The sequence below is a fragment of the Anticarsia gemmatalis genome, chromosome 29 (assembly GCF_050436995.1).
Source record: "Anticarsia gemmatalis isolate Benzon Research Colony breed Stoneville strain chromosome 29, ilAntGemm2 primary, whole genome shotgun sequence".
Classification (NCBI taxonomy): Eukaryota; Metazoa; Arthropoda; class Insecta; order Lepidoptera; family Erebidae; genus Anticarsia; species Anticarsia gemmatalis.
In genome coordinates this window covers 1,495,317-1,514,008 of record NC_134773.1, presented here as the reverse complement: position 1 = coordinate 1,514,008, position 18,692 = coordinate 1,495,317, and the positions used below count along the sequence as shown (strand labels likewise).

The window sequence follows — 18,692 nt, the reverse complement described above, 5'->3', positions numbered from 1 at the left end:
ATGATGCCCTATTCATGTTAGATCCTATGTAACAATTTTCAAATTAAGCAACATCAACGTAACTTTAGAAAGAGAAAGCAATATTATGCTATAGGAGTTAAAAATAAACCTAAAACAAAATTTTTATGAGATGTGTACTTGGCTTTATAAAATCCTTTTTTGTTACCCCGCGTTCCGATTATACGTTACCACGCGAAAGTAACAAACACAGAAGTAACGAAATGAAGGTTTTAGATATTCAAAAAATAAAATTTCCGTTAAATTCTAACAGTTGAAACAAGTATTTTGCATCAAAATGTAGTGCATAAAACTAACTGTTAACCAATTTTAACAAAATATTAAATCACTATGAACTTACCTTGACACAACGTAACAAATCCTGGAAAGAATTTGTGGCAGTGCAGTGTGAAGTGTCTGGTCGCGGTTGTTGTTGACTCCAAAATGTAATTTCAACAGTATGGCGAAGTTAAATGTCATCTAAAGTGTTTTCCACGAGTAAAAACACTAAATAATTTAACACCTTTTGAAAAAAATCGATACGATAATCGGTAACAAAATCTGAATTTTGTTTCGGAACTTTTTATGGGACAATATTAGTTTTAATACATGAATTTTAATACATTAATCAGTGTTTTAGGATTAAAATATATATCTAGGTTCTTAGAATTTTATGAAATTATATGAATTCGAAATCACTGCGGTCACCATGGGACAAACTGTTTTCCATACTACGAGAATTTTGATATTTTAGATTATTACATTTTAAAATTAACTAATCAATTTGTACGCTATTTTGATATTTTGTCTGATAATTTAATAATATTGATGAAGTAATGACAATCGAATATATTAGTTGTAATATCATATTAAAAAAATAATCAAAAACAAAAACATGGGACATTGTGATAGTGGATGTGGTCAAAAAAATTGAGAATTGCTCATAAATACCTTAACCTATGAATAATTAATTAGGTAAATAGATTCAGTACCTAATTAATTATTCATAGGTTAAAGATAAGAAGTTTAGTTTTGCAGGTTTTAGCGACATCTATCGTGCGGTAGAATTTTGTTTAAGTTGTATTAATTCGGCTACTACACAACAGATGTCGCTACAACTTGCAGACTGAATCTATAAATACCTTAACCTATGAATAATTAATTAGGTAAATAGATTCAGTACCTAATTAATTATTCATAGGTTAAGGTATAAGAAGTTTAGTTTTGCAGATTCTACCTTACCTTATAATTAATTAGGTAAATTGACCTAATTAATTATTCATAGGTTAAGGTAGAAGTTAAGTTTTGCAGGTTTTAGCGACATCTATCGTGCGGTAGCTGAATTACGACAATAGCAATTTTATATACCATCATGCAGTTATGATCTTCTGGTAGCTATGAAAGGGTTAGTGCATATTTTCAGATGACGTTAAGAAATTTAGTGAAATGTCTAATAATTTTAGAAAATGTAATCTCATTTCAGTGAAATGTGATTACATTTTCTAAAATTATTAGTGTTTTCAAGAGCTGAAAAATGCACTTTAATGGTCTTAGGGTAGATTATTTTCAGGTGCCATTTTTCATAAATAAAACAAACAATTAATTTAAGAATCTTTATTATGAAAAAATCGAATATCTATTAACAGTATTAAGACATATCATTATCACAATTACAAATTGTAATGTTGGCAACATTATCTATTATATTTTATTGCATTTTTAATATATAATTATTATTTGCGGTACTTTAAAACAACTTTCAAAACTTTTTTAAGTGAAGAGAGATCTAGAAAGTGTAGGAAGAAAGAAAATATTAAGATAAGTATAAAAAGATTGGAAAATAGCATTAAAACAAATCATTCTAATATTGTTATGAACAAACATTAAAAGATTTGTAATAATAAATAGAAAAGCCCGGTATTCACCGCGAGCGGAGTGGACCCATTAAATGACTTCATTAAATTCGCAAGCATTTAAGCATTAATGGGTTTGTGGTACAAACTAGGTTTTAACAAACTCTATATTTAATAAAATAAAGTGAAATGAAAGAAAACTATAATACGATATACATATTTCATTTAAAATGTCAGTACAGTCAACCTGGGTAACTTTGAATCATTTGGGTAACATTGACAGTGGGAATTTGAACTAGTTTCGATAATTTTTTCATATGAAACGAACACAATTGATAAAAGTTTGCAAAACTAAAATAATCCTTTATCAATTTATTGTGTGACCCAAATTGACCTTACTATGTTTGAAACCACCTTACCCCCGGTTTCTGAGTTACATTTAGCAGTAGTTTATCTATTCAATAGCGTTTAAACTCATATAAAAAAATGCTATTGAATAGATAAACTACCGCTAAATGTATTTAGAAACCGGGGGTTTATAATTTAAACTGATTTCATATATTTTAACCGTCTTAAAAAGCATGTAATTTTCAATTGTTCGATATTTTTTTTTAAATAAAAACTTAGTTTTTACAGTGTTGCCAACATTAAATACACGGCTCAGCCGTACTATCATACCTATATTATTATTAACACACATCTATAACAAATAAGACACGAAATTAGTCAAATTACATTTGTCGAGTATATATCGAATGTCAATTGGTTGCTATCTGAAGAAAATATTGACTAGATATATAATATCACGCCTGTTTTGCTCGAAGGTGCCAGAAATTCTTTATTTTTAAGGCAACTCAATAATATTGAAATTAAAGATACGGTGCGATACATATAACACAGTCCGGTCGCACTATGCGCTCTTACGCCATTTAAAAAAAAAAAACTTCAAATTATTTCTTCCTTCATTTAAAAAGACAACTCCCGCACTAAGAATAGCTCTTGTGTCGTTGACTTTTACAAACATACAAACAACGGACACAAAGTACAACCAGACCGGAAATGATTTGTGAATCGCACACATAATTGTTAAAATGTTTTCTTTACATACACAGAAGATTATATTCGAGAAAATTAATCGTTTTTCCATACATTTAATGTCAAAACATTTTTTTATTAATTTGACAGATTATGCATATGTAGTAGAAAATTATATTTTTGGAAAAATGTCATTTGATGTTAGAAACTCAGATTTTTAAATATTTTTTGTTGTTTTTGTATTTAAATATAAATTTTAGTAAGTGTCTTCAGATACAACCAATCGTATTTGGTCCTAAGTTGTAATAACGAGACGCCTTCGCCAAACTTGATCATTTCTAAAATTATTTCATTATTAGTTTAAGAAAGATCTAATTAATATTTTTTCTCAATTAAATGTACTATTATTAATTTTGAACTTAATTATGGCAACTTTTTATCAGTGTTGCCATTAAAAATATTATTATGTCAAAGTATTGCTCTAATCAAAAAATGTTGTTATAATAAAGGGAAGTTTTACAGCCCTCACCCCCGGTTTCTGAGGTACATTTAGCGGTAGTTTATCTATCCAATAGTGTTTAAACTCATGTAACAAAACGCTATTGAATAGATAAACTACCGCTAAATGTACCTCAGAAACCGGGGGTTAGTGAGACAGTATAATTAAGTCTATTAATTAAGAAACATTATATATAAATAACTACCCAACAAGTCCAACATTTTTAAAGCTAACTTTATTTAATATTTAAAGCTACTTATTATATTTGTTTAAACAATTTAAAATAACTTTATTTGAGCACTTCAAGAGCTGTGTTAAACAACTGTCAGACATGTCATTCATCACGATGTTTTCCTTCACCGTTATAGGTCTTAAAACTTAGTAGAGAGTGTTGTATGCGCAGTTCGCGGCTGGAGGTATACAACATACAGAATGTAGAACATCAGTGACTCGACTTATACAGCTGACGGTGACCTGTTTGATACAGATACTTTATTTTGAAAATACACAGAATTGTCATTTTCTTTATGACAAATCCCGCACTAAGAATTGCTCTTGTGTCGCGGGGACTTTTACAAACATACAAACAACGGACACAAAGTACAACCAGACCCGAAATGATTTGTGAATCGCACAAATCATTGTTTCGTGTGGGAATCGAACTTACTACCACAGAGGCAATGGTAGCGGCGTGGCTAGGCAGTTATAATCTAGATGAACCGTACAAACATCAAGACTCTTTAAGTTGTTAGCATATATAGAGAAAAGGTATCTGTATGAAACAGGTGACCGTCAGCTGTATAAGTCGAGTCACTGATGTTCTACATTCTGTATGTTGTATACCTCCAGCCGCGAACTGCGCATACAACACTCTCTACTAAGTTGAAATTAGGCTCAAATTAAGTTATATATAAATTTGATATATACGATATGTTTTTAATTTAATTTAAATATTTTATATCAATTTGGAGATTTTAAGCCTAAATTTACATTATATTAATTTTATTATTTTAAGTATTGCTGTTTTACTAAATTAATTGAAGGCATATTTAATCAAAATATTACGTGTTTTAAATAATTTTCTTTGACAGTCGTTAACAGTAGTCAGAAGCTTGAAAGTCTGACAGCCAGTCTTACTTAGTATCGTGTTATAACCCAGGTAACTGTGTTGTGGAGGTCAGATAGGCAGTCGCTGCATGTAAAGCTTCAATTTTGAAAAGTATTTTTCTATTTTTTAAGAAATTTTCAAAATACCTTTTCTACTGAAAATTTGATATGCACAAATTATGTTATTTACAAACATACAAAGAACTCTAATGTATTATTATCTTTGTATCACACTAATAATTTATTTTGAGATATACATTTGAAAATAACTAATTAATTGTAAATATAAATTATTTTCTTTAAAATAAAAACATTTTGTGCAGCAAAAAACTTGCCAAAAATCATTAAAAAAAAAACAATTTTGTTGCTATATCCAAAAAGTCATTTTAACTCTACATTTTTAATGGCGATTAAGTCTTCCTAAAATTTTAAAAAATAAAATAAATAGTAATTATAAATATGAACACAGAAAACATTACAAATAATTACATCAAACATGTTGGGCCCGGTTGGACAGTTGGACAACTTGTTGGCGAGTCAGCGTCCCCACTCGATTGAGCGATTTCTGAAAATAAATACAAAATTATGATAAATATTTTATCACCTCGCCGCAATAACCGTAGCGCCGCGTGTAGTGGGTTCGACTCCCGCTCGGGACAATTAATATTTGTGTCATGAGCACGAGTATCTGTTCTGAGCTTGTTAATGTATCTATCTAAGTATGTACACTGCCGGTCAAAAGTTTGAGACCACTTGTAAGAATCTTCGTCACCAACAAATTATTTCAAAAGTACATATGGTAAAGACCTAATTTGAACATCTGTGTATTCTATTGTTATTAGAGAATTTTTAAGAACCTTTTCTTTATATATTTTTATCTTATCGTCCTAGAAAGGTCTATTGTTTCAAAACATCAATGAACGCCGCGCAACGACCAAATGGTAAATCATTGTAATTTTTTTATGAGCCGACCAAAACATTGAATATTTTGCTTTTGTTTCTTGTTAACTGGAATTTAGGATTATTTAAACGTTTTAAAACATATTTATTACCTGAGTTTTCATGAAGTTAATCTTTTTTTATCTCGTTTAGTCTGAGCTCATCCTTGTGACAGTGAAGACATCTTAAAATGGGAAAAGTGCGCGAAATTAGCAGTGAAACTCGTGCTGTCATAGTTGTTTTACACAACGAAGGCAAATCTGATCGTGAGATTGCCTCTCAACTTAAGTTGTCGAAGACTTGTGTTCGTAACGCAATAACCCGATACAAGGAGACTGGCACTAATCAAGATCGTCCGCGGTCAGGAAGGCCGAGAGCTACTACTTCTAGCGAGGATAATTTTATCGTCGTTACCAGCAAGCGGAATAGACGCCTAACAGCACCAGAAATCTTCGCTGAAGTGAATAAAACCCGATCCGAACCTGTGTCAGTGACTACAGTAAAAAGACGATTGAGAGATGCCAAGTTGTTTGGTCGCGTCGCTGTACGAAAACCACTACTAAGGCCACAAAACAAACGGAAACGGATGCAGTGGGCCCTTACCCATCGAGACTGGTCTGAAGAAGACTTTAAAAAAGTTCTTTGGACAGATGAATCCAAATTTGAAATATTTGGATCAAAACGACGAGTTTTTGTTCGACGTAGCGCCGAGGAAAAGATGATGCCAGACTGTGTGGTGCCAACAGTCAAGCATGGAGGTGGTTCCATTATGGTCTGGGGATGTTTCTCGAGCCACGAAACCGGAGATTTGGTACGAGTCGACGAAATTATGAAAAAGGAGCAATATAAAGAAATACTAGAGCAAAATGCCGTTCCGTCTGGTTTGCGATTAATCGGCGATGGATTTATTTTCCAGCAGGATAACGATCCAAAGCACAGTTCAAAATTATGCAGGGGCTTTTTGGAACAAAAAGAGACAGAAGGGGTGTTAAAAAACATGGTGTGGCCTCCTCAGAGCCCGGATCTCAATCCAATTGAGCTTTTATGGGAAGGGCTGGACAGAAATGTCCACAATTGCTGTCCCTCCTCCAAAGAAGACATGTGGAAGGTGTTACAGGACAGCTGGAATAATATTTCACCAGAGACAATAAATAAATTAATTGCTCGTATGCCGAGACTAGTGAAAAAAGTGATAAAGTGTAAAGGTGGATTTTTTGACGAAAAATCAGTTTAAGATATGAAGGGCATTTTTGATGTATACCATTGTAATTTCTCTACTGTTTTGTTTTATTTTAGAAGTATGTATGTTAGTAAATAAGTATTTTAAATAATAATTAAATATTTTGTTTTATATTTTGAGATTTATTCCATTTTCCTTCTTTTATGTAGGTGGTCTCAAACTTTTGACCGGCAGTGTATTTATAAGTATGTTTATCAGTTATTTAGTTACAGTACAAGCTCTGCTTAGTTTAGAATCAAATGACCGTGTGTGAGTTGTCCAATGATATTTATTATTTATTATCCATTACTGTCCCACTACAGGGCAAGGGTCTCCTCCCAAACGAGGGGGAGGGGTAAGGCTATACGGAACGAATATTTGATCCATTTGGAAATCGAACCCATGACCTCCCGTCACACTGAAATAAGGAACTAGTTACTCACTCTCAGGATCATTCAGCGGCCTTCCGGCAATTAGGGCACGTCTGCTTCTCCTGCAACCACGGCAGAATGCACTCCGTGTGGAAGTTGTGCGCGCAGGGTAGCCGGGTCACTTCCTGGTTGCGTAACATCACGTCGAAACAGATGGAACACTCTTCTAACGTCCATGAGCGTTCGCGGCTAAGAGAGAAATAAGAATTTGTAAAAACTATGTAGCAGTAACAGACTTTAATGGTCGAGGGTTCGAACCCGAGATGACACACCAATGACTTTACCAAGTGATGTGTGTATTAGAAATAACTAACTGACCCGGCAAACGTTGTTTAACCAAAAAAAATAGTGTCACTTAGGGGTATGAAAAATAGATGTTGGTCGATTCTCAGACCTCTTCTTCTCGTTATAGTATGGTTAGTGGTCAACCTAGTGTCAAAGTTGTTCAAACCGCCCGAAAGGCCTTTGACATGGCTTAACGACTGTTATCTTGGTAGACAACAACAGAGACCGACTTTTTACGTGCCCTCCGAAGCACGGAGGCGCTCAGTTCAAATTCCACTACGCGGTCACCCATCTATAGAATGACCGCGACAACGGTCGCTTAACCCACAGATCGTTTACCGACCGGTGAGCGCAACTGGCTATGGGTAACCTACTCAATATGCATATAAAATTTCATGACAATCGGTCAAGCCGTTTCGGAGGAGTACGGTAACTAACATTGTGACATGGAAATTTTATATATAAGATTATCACTTGTTCCAACTGTGAAAGAAAACATCGTGATGCAACCTTGCATGCTTGAGAGTTCTTTAGAACAGTTCTTGAGTAGAGCTGTGTTAAACAACTGTCAGACATGTCATTCATCACGATGTTTTCCTTCACCGTTATAACAAGTGATCATTATTTATAATACACACATCACTTGGAAAAGTTATCGGGATCGAACCCATGACTTGACATATTCATCTAGTACACCGTAATCATTCAAGTACTTAGTAATATTAGAACATATTTATTATATGCAAAGCAAAAAGCACAAAAAATACATGCACACCTTAAAAACAAGTGCAGCAAGTGAACAAGTACACGTATACGCGGAGTGCGTGTGAGGGAACGGAAGCACGTCGTTGTTACGTCTCCGTCACACGCACCCCGCGTATACCACTACTGTATTTATATTACGTCTTTTGCTGACTTGTTGCTATATACAGACATACAATATTGATGCGTACATTCATATATAGCTCTCTCTCTGGCGCGGTCGGTAGTATATGCGACTGCGGTGCGAGAGGTGTCGGGTTCGAATCCTGGGTCGGGCCAAAAAGTATTTTCTGAGATTTTCTGTTAAGAATTTCCTAGAAATTGCCCGGAGTTAGGAAGTTGAGGTCGAAGACCTCCGTGCCTCGGAGAGCACGTAAAGCCGTCGGTCCTGCGCCTGACCTCTCACTGGTCGTGTCGGTTATCCGTCCCACCAAACTATGAGAGTGATGGAATAGAGAGTGTACCTGTGTATTGTGCACACACTTGGACACTATAAACAAAGTCCTGCACAGATGGCCAGTTTCAATGAAACTGACCGCCGTAGCCGTATATCGGCTAGGAGGACATTATTATTATTAATTATTATATAGTATTTTTCAAATACGTTAAAAGTCAGGCAGTCAGCCCGCGACCATAGCCAGTGTAACCCGCGCCGAAACGTTAGGCATTTCAAGGTAAAATGCGTGTTCGCGTTAATTCCCGTATACTATTATACATTAATCATGCAACTCGAACGTTTAAAGTTATGTCGTTTTCTAGTTACTATATTAGTATAGATTTTATTTTAATTTCATAACCACACTCAAACACTGTTCAAAATCAATTCAAATATAAACAGTTTTATTTTACTTTATTATTATTTAGTGCCGACATCCAAATAAAACTTAATAAAATTAATAAATTACATAATTTCACACAAAATCCATGCATTTTAAAAACGTTTGGTGAAAATAATTGTTCTTCTAAAATATTCTTTCTATTGTTTTAGAAATAATTATCACTTGCTCTAACGGTGAAGGAAAACATCGCGAGGAAACCTTGCATGCCTAAAATTTGTTTAATACATTTATTGAGAGCATGCAACTCCAACCCGCACTTGGCCAGCGTGGTGGACTCAAGGCCTAATCCCTTAACCTTGTTTTAGAGGAGACCCTTGCCCAGCAGTGGGACAGAAATGGGTTAAAACAAATGTTTTATTTAAGTCATTACTGTCCCACTGCTGGGCAAGGGTCTCCTCCCAAATAGGGGTTAGGGAAGGTTCATATCTGACGGAAGATGCGTCGGGCGTAACTTAATTAGTATGGGCTTCGCAAACGCATCATCGGTTGAGTGTGAACGGTCGAGTGTTTTTCTATACATTTGTCTGTTCTGGCGTTGCGCGACCGATAATACGCGACGTATGTTCCGTCAGATATGAACCTTCCTTTAGGCCATTATGCTGGCCATTAAAAAATGTTGTTAAGTTTCTAATAAATATATAATATTTCCTCAATTTTTAAGTATTTTTTATACAATTATTTTCACCAAACAACTAATAATAATAAGCTTACAACTGTTCTTGTCTTATCATAGCCATTTGTTCATCCTCGGTCAATTCAGTCCTGAAATATTATATATATATAAATACATAATATATTATGACCTATGTAGTGTTGGACTTCTTCTTATCGTATGGTTAGTGGTCAACCTAGTGTCAATGTTGTTCAAGCCGCCCGAGAGGCCTTTGACGTGGTTTAACGACTGTTATCTTAATTGACAACAACCGGAACCGATTTTTTACGTGCCCTCCGAAGCACGGAGACGCCCAATTCAAATACCACTATGTGGTTACCCATCTTTGGAATGACTGCGCCAATTTTTGCTTAACCCACGTTTACTCTTCAGCGAATAAAAAAAGACACCTATTTCCTGTCTTACTTTCAATTGATCACCCATCTATATACAGACCTTACAAAGGTTGCTTTCTATCTTCTATCGTAATTAATTAGGGCCAAAGATTATAAAAGGCCTTGAACGTTTAAATTACAACTTAGTTTAATAAGTAGGTAATCTATTATGATAATGAAAAGTAGGTCGCATAAATGTATACATTTAAAAAATTCAATAATATTTTTAAAGACAACTCCCGCACTAAGAATTGCTCTTGTGTCGCGGGGACTCTTACAAACATACAAACAACGGACACAAAGTACAACCAGACACAAAATAACTATTTTTGCTTCATACAAAATCACCGGTCGGTAAACGATTAGTGGGTTAAGCAACCTTGGCGCGGTCATTTTATAGATGGGTGACCATATAGTGGCTATTTAACAGGGCGTCTCCCGTCTCTAAAAAGTCGGTCCCGGTTGTTATCTACTAAGATAATGGTCGTTAAGCCACGTCAAAGGCCTTTCGGGCGGCTTGAATAACTTTGACACTAGGTTGACCATTGCCTCCGTGGCGCAGTGGTTTAGGTCGCTACGCCGCTACCATTGCGTCGGGAGGTCGTTCGATTCCCACACGGAACAATTATTTGTGCAATCCACTAATAATTGTTTCGGGTCTTTGTGTCCGTTGTCTGTATGTTTGTAAAAGTCTGGACACAAGAGCAATTCTTAGTGCGGGAGTTGTCTTTTAAAAAGATAAGAAGAAAAAAAAATGAAAGAATGACATTACGTAGTGAACACGTTTGTTATCACACGAGTATAGCTTGTCCACTAACCATCCGATAAATAAATAATTATAGGTCAAAATCACGTCTTAAGTTTTCTGTAAATAAGTAAATAGTGTACAGTCAACCTGGGTAACTTTGAATCATTTGGGTAACAGTGAACGTGGGAATTTGAACTAGTTTTGATTATTTTTTCATATGAAACCAACACAATTGATAAAAGTTTGCAAAACTAAAATGAATCTTTACCAATTGTGTTGGTTTCATATGAAAAAATTATCGAAACTAGTTCAAATTCCCACGTTCAATGTTACCCAAATGATTCAAAGTTACCCAAGTTGAATGTAATAAAAGCATGCCATTTACCTGGTCCTCCGAGGACTAACTCTAGGGGTCCACAACCAATTGCGACTACCAATCAAGGACATCATTGGAGACCTTGACGAAGACCTCAAGTCAGGCACTCCAAGCGAAGAAGTCGTCACATCAAAGTCTTCAGTGTCACTTTCAGAGTCGGTAGTGTAGTCGGAATAGTCGTCAGAGTCGGACAACGTGATGAGTTCGTTTGATGAGTCTGTGATTTCATTGATACTCGTGTCTGTGGTCTCGTGTTCCGATATTGTGGTGTACGAATCGTCTGATGATATGTAGCTTGCAACAGAAATTTGTGTTGTAGTGGCGTAACTATAGGGTAAGGCGGTAAAATGTCACGGGCCCCCAGCGGGTAGGGGCCCCCAGCCGGTAGGGGCCCCCGGCCGGAAAGGCCCCCGATCAGAAGAAATTCCCAACTATCAACATATATTATTTATTATATGTTTAGAAAAAAATAGTTCTGTCTTTGATTTATTATATTAGGTCGGGGAAAGAGTCTTTTCGCATTATAGTATGTATGAACTTGTAATAGAATCTTTTCTCTACACAAAAAAGCTCGATATTTGGGTACCTCACGAGCTCACTGAAAGAAACCTAATGAGAGTACTCATTTGGGATTCTTGAAGCCGAAGAGATTTTATTACAAGTACATACATACTATAATGCAAAAACTTTTTCACCGACCTAATATTTTTGTTAACTACTCAGTTGCATAAACAAAAATGTATTAAAATTTAAAGAATTTGTAAAAAAAATACGGTTCAGCTTTTTTTATATTGGGAGGGGGCCCTTCCGAGGAATTTGCCACAGGCATCAAACGGTATAGTTACGCCACTGACGGTAGATGGACAAATTTGTATAAGAACTTTGTGTTATACAATACTATAGTATTTATAGCAAATCAAATATCTTAAAAGTACTAAAAGCCTAGATTTTCTTCCAACTATGTTTGAGTCAGTCAAGTCTCACCGGATGCAGCTGAATACCAGTACTATAGAGTGATTGTCTATCGGACCTCCACAACACAGTAACTAAAGTTATAACACGATACTAAGTAAGACTGGTTGTCAGACTTTCAAGCTTTTGACTACTGCTAACGACTGTCAAAGATCGTTGAAAATGACATAAATTTTAATAATATAATTTTTACTTAAATAATGTTGAAATTTTAATTATTACAGACTGAAACTTTATTCGACACTCATTTGATACAAACGAAAATACGACGTCACTATGTCGTATTTCTATACTAAATTGTTTTTGACATTTCAAAGAGTTGCTGATTTGACTGGCAGTTAAGTGCCATTAGTTATTACTCATATCAGGGAAATTGTATGAATCACAAGTCACCATATGCTTATTTGTCCATCTATCGTCCATTTTAAAAATCATAAAGGATATTTGATTTTGATATTACTGTTAAATTTTAGGCTTTTATTTACTTTGCCTAAAGTTTCTAACAAATTTTCTAATAGTAGAAATTAATATACTATTTCTGACACTGACCTCTTATCCCTGGTTTCTGAGGTACATTTAGCCGTAGTTTATCTATTCAACAGTGTTTAAACTTATATAAAGAAAAATGCTATTGAATAGACAAACTACTGCTCAATGTACTCAGAAACCAGTGGTTAATGAAATAAATTATAATCACAATAAAATACCCTCTATAGAAATTAAAACAAAAAGCATGAAAAAGCAAATAAATTAGATGATATTTTGTTACAAATAAACAATAAAAAACAATTAAATTTATATTCAATAACTTAGTAGAGAGCCTTGGCATGCACAATTTATCTATAATAAACAATTCTGTGTATTTGCAAAATAAAGTATCTGTATCAAACAGGTCACCGTCAGCTGTATAAGTCGAGTCACTGATGTTCTACATTCTGTATGTTGTATACCTCCAGCCGCGAACTGCGCATACAACACTCTCTACTAAGTTAATGGAAGATACCTACTAAATAAATAAATTACATGAAATGGGGATTAACCTAATAATGAAATTATAATCTTAGTATGCTTGAACTTTTAGTGATGTTGCATTTGTCATTGTCATTATCTAACTTAAACTACCAAGTAGAGGAAAATAATGCATGATTATATATTAACTATGCCATATTATATAGGAATTGAGTAACTTTGAAGCTTGCAAGGTACTTCGAGATTACTAATAGGTGTTCAATTTGGCCATTACAATTGCATAATATTGTTATATATGCAATTTTAAGCTTGAATGCAATAACTGACTAATAACTTTAAATCTGTAGGTATGTAGGACAATATCCATATATAATACAATAGATTACTAAAAAAATGTGCTTTCAAAATAATTTAATTGTGTGGAACATATTTTGTTTCTTAATTTTTGTAATTATTAAACTTAAAACTAAATAAAATAAGGACGAAAACGACTGAAAAGTATTTTTTTTAATGGCGCGAATTAGTGTTCCATTTTCGTAATACCTACCTACATTTAAAATTTGAATATTCAAAAATTGGGTTACAGTTACAATCTAATGTAGCATTTTTTTACCCAAATATGTACAATTTTAATTGCTAATTAGTGTAAAACTACAATAGCATTAATTAAATAGAAAATTTTAAGCCTTGAAATTAAAACACGGAACATCTACCGTCAGTCATACATTATGAAATTTTGCCAAGCTTAAGCGTACAAGCTAATTTGATCATTATTTCTTTACTTACAAGGGTTGTGGTCTTTCACAGTTCCAATCGCTAGTTGAGCCTTCTGAATTCGGATTTTCTGCCCTTTTGTTGAAGAAGTAGTACAGAGCGGCCCCAACGCCGACGCCGATGGCAGCGGCGGCAATACCCAAACCACGACTTGGGCATCCATTTTTCTGCCTTTCGTCTTCCCGAGTCACACTCATTTTGAAATAATTTAACTGCGTATTCGTGTCTCTTGTGAAGAAAATATTTTCGTATGTTGACAGATTAGGGATCTCGTTCCGTGTAATACGGTTACGCAAGTGAAGTTATTGTAGCATTTTGTTGTTTTGTTCACACGGATGTTTTGTCTCTTTTCTTTCTAAACTGTAACTTTTATTCTGCATCAGACATTCTTCAAAAAGTGATAACTAATAGTAGCGTAGCCAAAACTTATAAGAACTTCACTGTTTAATATTTGATATTATTAAATTAGTACATACAATTTATGTTTTTGTTTCTAATTTATTAAGTCTGACACATTCAAATTGTAAATGTTAAATAAATGACTTTTCTAGAGTATGGAACGCTTCAATATCAAAATAAGTAAAAAAAAGATTTTAGTCTATGGTTTGGAAAAAACGGAAAATACATTGAATTTAACGAGTCATTAATTTTTTGTTTACCTTTTTAAGTTTTATTAAATTTAAAACAAACAAAATTCTTATTTATTAACAAATTTCTACGAATACAAGGACACCATCTCTTAAATGTTTGAATGGTTAAAAACAAACTAACTACGTTCCTTTCTACGATGTGCTGTTATTTTTCTGCTACAGTTATTTTATACATGTTTAGGGTTTTATTAGATAAATAATTAACACAGATTTTTAAATTATATAAATAATAAATTTAACGAGTGATTTAACGAATTTCCTTCGCGCAGATGCCTTAGGTAACGTTAGAAAGGTAAATACATAGATTGATTGTCCAAAACGGATCGAATTTAGATATACAACCAATCGTCGTCAAGAAAATTATCGCGCAATTAATATCTTTTCTCAGGGGAATTACTTTGAACTGCAAACCCTAGATTAATAAATAAGGAAAAGTTTGCAAATACTCATTGATATAATATTTAGTAATCAGTCTCCTTGGTTACAGACAGGCCGCAAGACTAATGTCATTGCGTATTTTTCTAAAATAAAGTGATAATTTCATAAACGCGTAAGTACAACTTCCGGTTTAAAATAAAAACAATAAAATATTTTATAAATAAAATAATCATATTATCATAATTATACAATGTAGGACAATGTAAATATTGATTTATTTTAGTTGCTAAGCTAATTGCGTTGTTGTGATATTTTTATTGGCACAAACAACGATAATGTTCATTATTATGAATCATGTTGACATAAATAAGTTGTGATGCGTTGAGATCACAGATGCGAAAACCAAAGGAACTGCTTAGCGCCTGATAATTAATAAAGAAACGTTAATACATACATAATAATATTATACATGAGTATGTCGCTTTGTTTGTCGTTACTCTACGTCAAAACTACAGCGATTTGGGTACATTTTGGGAGGGTTACCAAATATTTCAAGGAAGGACATAGTTTTAACTTATTATTACAAAAAAGCAACTGTAAAATAATTTATCTTTGTTCTAAAAAATGCTTTCGTTCAGTCTGTTATTTATAAAATCATATTTTTGTATTTATAGACAACACAAACTTTCTAGAAAGTAATTCTAATTTACTTAGGTTTGTAAGATAAGGAGTAATTATTGCATTTTATCTATTTATGTAAAGCACATATGTAATAAATAGGTATAATAAAGGATAGATACGAATGATAAAAGTTATCAATATTATTGAATAATATAGAATTGTGTTATTGATTTGGAAACTTACTGTTCCTGTCTCAATTTTAAATTCTTGAGAAACTGTGTCTCATGCGTTCACGCCTAAACGGCTGAGCCGATTTAGATAGAATTTGTAACATTGACGAACTTTCTTAACTTTATAAATTCAATACCCTTTTTTGATCCTATTTCCGCGACTATACTCTCGCTATTATTTACAGTTATTTTTAGCTAGATGGCGTTACTTTCTTCGCGACTTTTACTAATAGGGGTCACGACAGTAATTTGTCTATCCTAGGTTCTCAATCCGTCCACACCGAGCGTGGTGGACCCAAGGCCTAACATCTCCCTCATTCCTAAAGGAGACCCTTGCTCAGAGCGCGATTCTATACAGTCGGTGCTATCCAGTATCGAGAGTTTGACAAATAAATTGTACTGCAAAATTAGTTCCCACCACGCTCACTATAGGCGCTGATTAGATTTTCATACAAAAATTATCTATACCTAGCCAGTTATTCGATAGTGGTAAAGAATCTCGCTACAATGAGACAGCAATAGTGTTTGTTTTGTTTTCAGATCAAAATGCCTTCCATGGCTTTAGTAAAAGGTCTGGCTATAGGAGTGGGAGTCATAGCTGCGGTGGTGGCTGCTGCCGTGGAGTATATACGGTACAGGCAGGTCCCGCCGGCGCATGAAGCTTATGGACGGAGAAGGGGACCAAGAGATGATTGATGGTGAGAGACCTAATTTACAAGAAATGGGTACGGGGTTTACAGAATTCAGTTTAGAGGCAAGTAGCAGGAAATATTGGGAGTCAAAGTTTCGGTACAGTAATTCAAAACCCGACCCGCACTTGTCAGCGTGGTGGACTCAAGGCTTAACCCCTCCCTCTCGTTTGGGAAGAGACCCTTGCCCTGCAGTGGGACAGTAATGGGTTAAAAAAAAAATTCGCAGCTATGATTTTGTAGAGTAGTTTTTTGATACCTTATTTACTTACTAGGCCCTTATTTCGACGACTATTTCAAAAAGTATATAAACTTATTCACAGGTTTAAATTGAGCTTAAATAATAAAGGCACATGAGTTCAACGTGTATTGAGTAATATGACTACCGTTATTCTTATAAGAAAATATTATTTATTTTTCAGATAATAATATGGAGTGAGATAGAAGAAAGAGGCCAGTCGTTCTTAGAGCAGTATTCTTAGAATTTATTTAAGCAATAATGTAGGCATAATAATAAAATACATATATACAAATGTAAATAAAACTGTAGTTTCTTTCACACTCGCCCACTAACAAACAGTCATCTATCGCGGGGACTTTTACAAACATACAAACAACGATAAACTCAACAAGACTCAAAGTACAACTAGACACGAAACAACTATTTATATAACACAAAAATAATTGTTCCGTGTAGTAATTGAAGCTGTATGCAGTGGTAGCAGCTTCGTGAGCTCCTCAGCGTCAGCTCTTCTTATTGGCTCTACCTTCCGAACTGGCGATCAATTCACTCTTTATCATTGACTATCATAAGTGTCAGCATTTGACCTGAATAAATAAATGATTTGGTTTTGATTTTGATTTTGAATACCCGTGGATGCACTCAGTGCATCGTTTAAACTGCTGACCCGACTTGGGTAAAATTTTGCAGCTTATATAATAATATCGACAATCGACCGAGGGGACTGGACACTCAAGGGAGAGGCCTTTGCTCAGCAGTGGGACATAGAAACAGGCTAAATAAAAAAATATATAATAATATGGCATCTGACGTCATATGCTCTTTTATTTTTCGGGAAAAGCCACGGTTACAAGCTAGCTGTAAATAAAACACCATACAAAGTGGAACATCCTATATATTTTGCTTCAAGTTATGTACATTAGGATTGTAATAACAATCATAAAACTATTTACTAAAGCAAATTAAAATAAATCTTAATTACTATTGAGCTGTTAGTTGACAGTTGAATAATACGTTCTGTAATAGATAGTCAGTTTGGGGCACATGCCCATAGCCTGTATGCCCCTAAGGTGGGATATTTATTTATCATACTAATCATTTTGACAGGAAATATATGAAAATTTCTGTCAAAACGGCAAAAATTATTTCATAAAAAATATCTGACGATTTAAGCCCTTCTCCCATTACGATACGCCCGCGCGACTCTAGTCTCGGAGACTAGTCGCCACGAAGTATCTCACATACATTTGTATGGAGACTAATGTGAGAGTCTCCATACAAATGTATGTGAGATACTTCGTAGCGACTAGTCTCCGAGACTAGAGTCGCGCGGGCGTATCGTAATGGGAGAAGGGCTTAATATATTTTTTTAAAGGTTTCTCACCAATGACTATGTGTATTATGTATGGCGATACGTTTAATAAGGTAGTTACAATTTCTAAGAAATATTTTTAAGAATGGAAACCATACATTAGTATGTTTTTAAAACGTATTTTTCAACTGTCAACCCGAGCTTCCGCTTATTGCCATAATACCGCGAAAACGCGCGTCCAAGCTTTACTCACTAAACCGCGCGTTTAAGCGTCTTAAACCTAGCACACGGTTAGCTTAGCTCGATTAAAAAAACAAAAAATGCAATTCAATTTTGTAAATGGCAAAAATCACAATAAAAAAGTGAATAAAATATAGGTAATTTTTTCAAATTTAAGATTTGAATATTGCTTTTAAAATCACTTTATTTGGCATCCTATATACTTTTTTTAATTTAACCCCTGAAGTTAAAATCGTGAAGTTATCAAGATTAAAAAAAAGTAATCAAAAAAAGTAGTTAGGTAGTTTTGGCGGGAACTTTTGACAGGTGACAGAAAATAATTTTATTTCAGGTTAATGCTGTTCTGAAAACCCTTTGTTTTTGCTGATAGAAAAAATATGTTTTATTTGGAATCCTTACCTATTACTTGTGTTATTTACACCATTTTTTTAACCAGCAATTGTCAGATACATATGCCGTTTGACTTTAATTAATATGAT

General features: G+C 34.1%; 1 protein-coding gene and 1 long non-coding RNA gene across 2 annotated transcripts; one reads left to right on the top strand and one right to left on the bottom strand.

Moving 5' to 3' along the window:
* Window positions 1-1,596: 1,596 nt before the first annotated feature.
* Window positions 1,597-14,152, bottom strand: LOC142985087 (uncharacterized). The gene is made up of 5 exons (XM_076133041.1): window positions 13,865-14,152; window positions 11,147-11,431; window positions 9,678-9,728; window positions 7,093-7,269; window positions 1,597-5,056 (listed from the first exon to the last, which is right to left on the bottom strand). The coding sequence occupies exons 1-4, from the start codon at window positions 14,047-14,049 to the stop codon at window positions 7,101-7,103; spliced, it is 690 nt and encodes a 229-aa protein (XP_075989156.1). The 5' UTR covers window positions 14,050-14,152; the 3' UTR covers window positions 1,597-5,056; window positions 7,093-7,100.
* Window positions 14,153-14,850: 698 nt separating this feature from the next.
* On the top strand, window positions 14,851-17,162 carry LOC142985269 (uncharacterized). The gene is made up of 3 exons (XR_012960194.1): window positions 14,851-15,052; window positions 16,272-16,429; window positions 16,843-17,162. It is a non-coding gene; the product is annotated as an uncharacterized LOC142985269 (long non-coding RNA).
* The last annotated feature ends 1,530 nt before the right edge of the window (window positions 17,163-18,692 follow it).

What these genes read in the sequence shown, in the direction of transcription:
- LOC142985087 (XM_076133041.1), bottom strand. Translation starts at nt 14,049, where the DNA reads ATGAGTGTGACTCGGGAAGACGAAAGGCAGAAAAATGGATGCCCAAGT. An exon ending in GTTAGTCCTCGGAGGACCAG is followed by an intron (nt 9,729 to 11,146) that starts GTAAATGGCATG and finishes ATAATATTTCAG; the next exon opens with GACTGAATTGACCGAGGATG. An exon ending in ATGATAAGACAAGAACAGTT is followed by an intron (nt 7,270 to 9,677) that starts GTAAGCTTATTA and finishes TTTCTCTCTTAG; the next exon opens with CCGCGAACGCTCATGGACGT.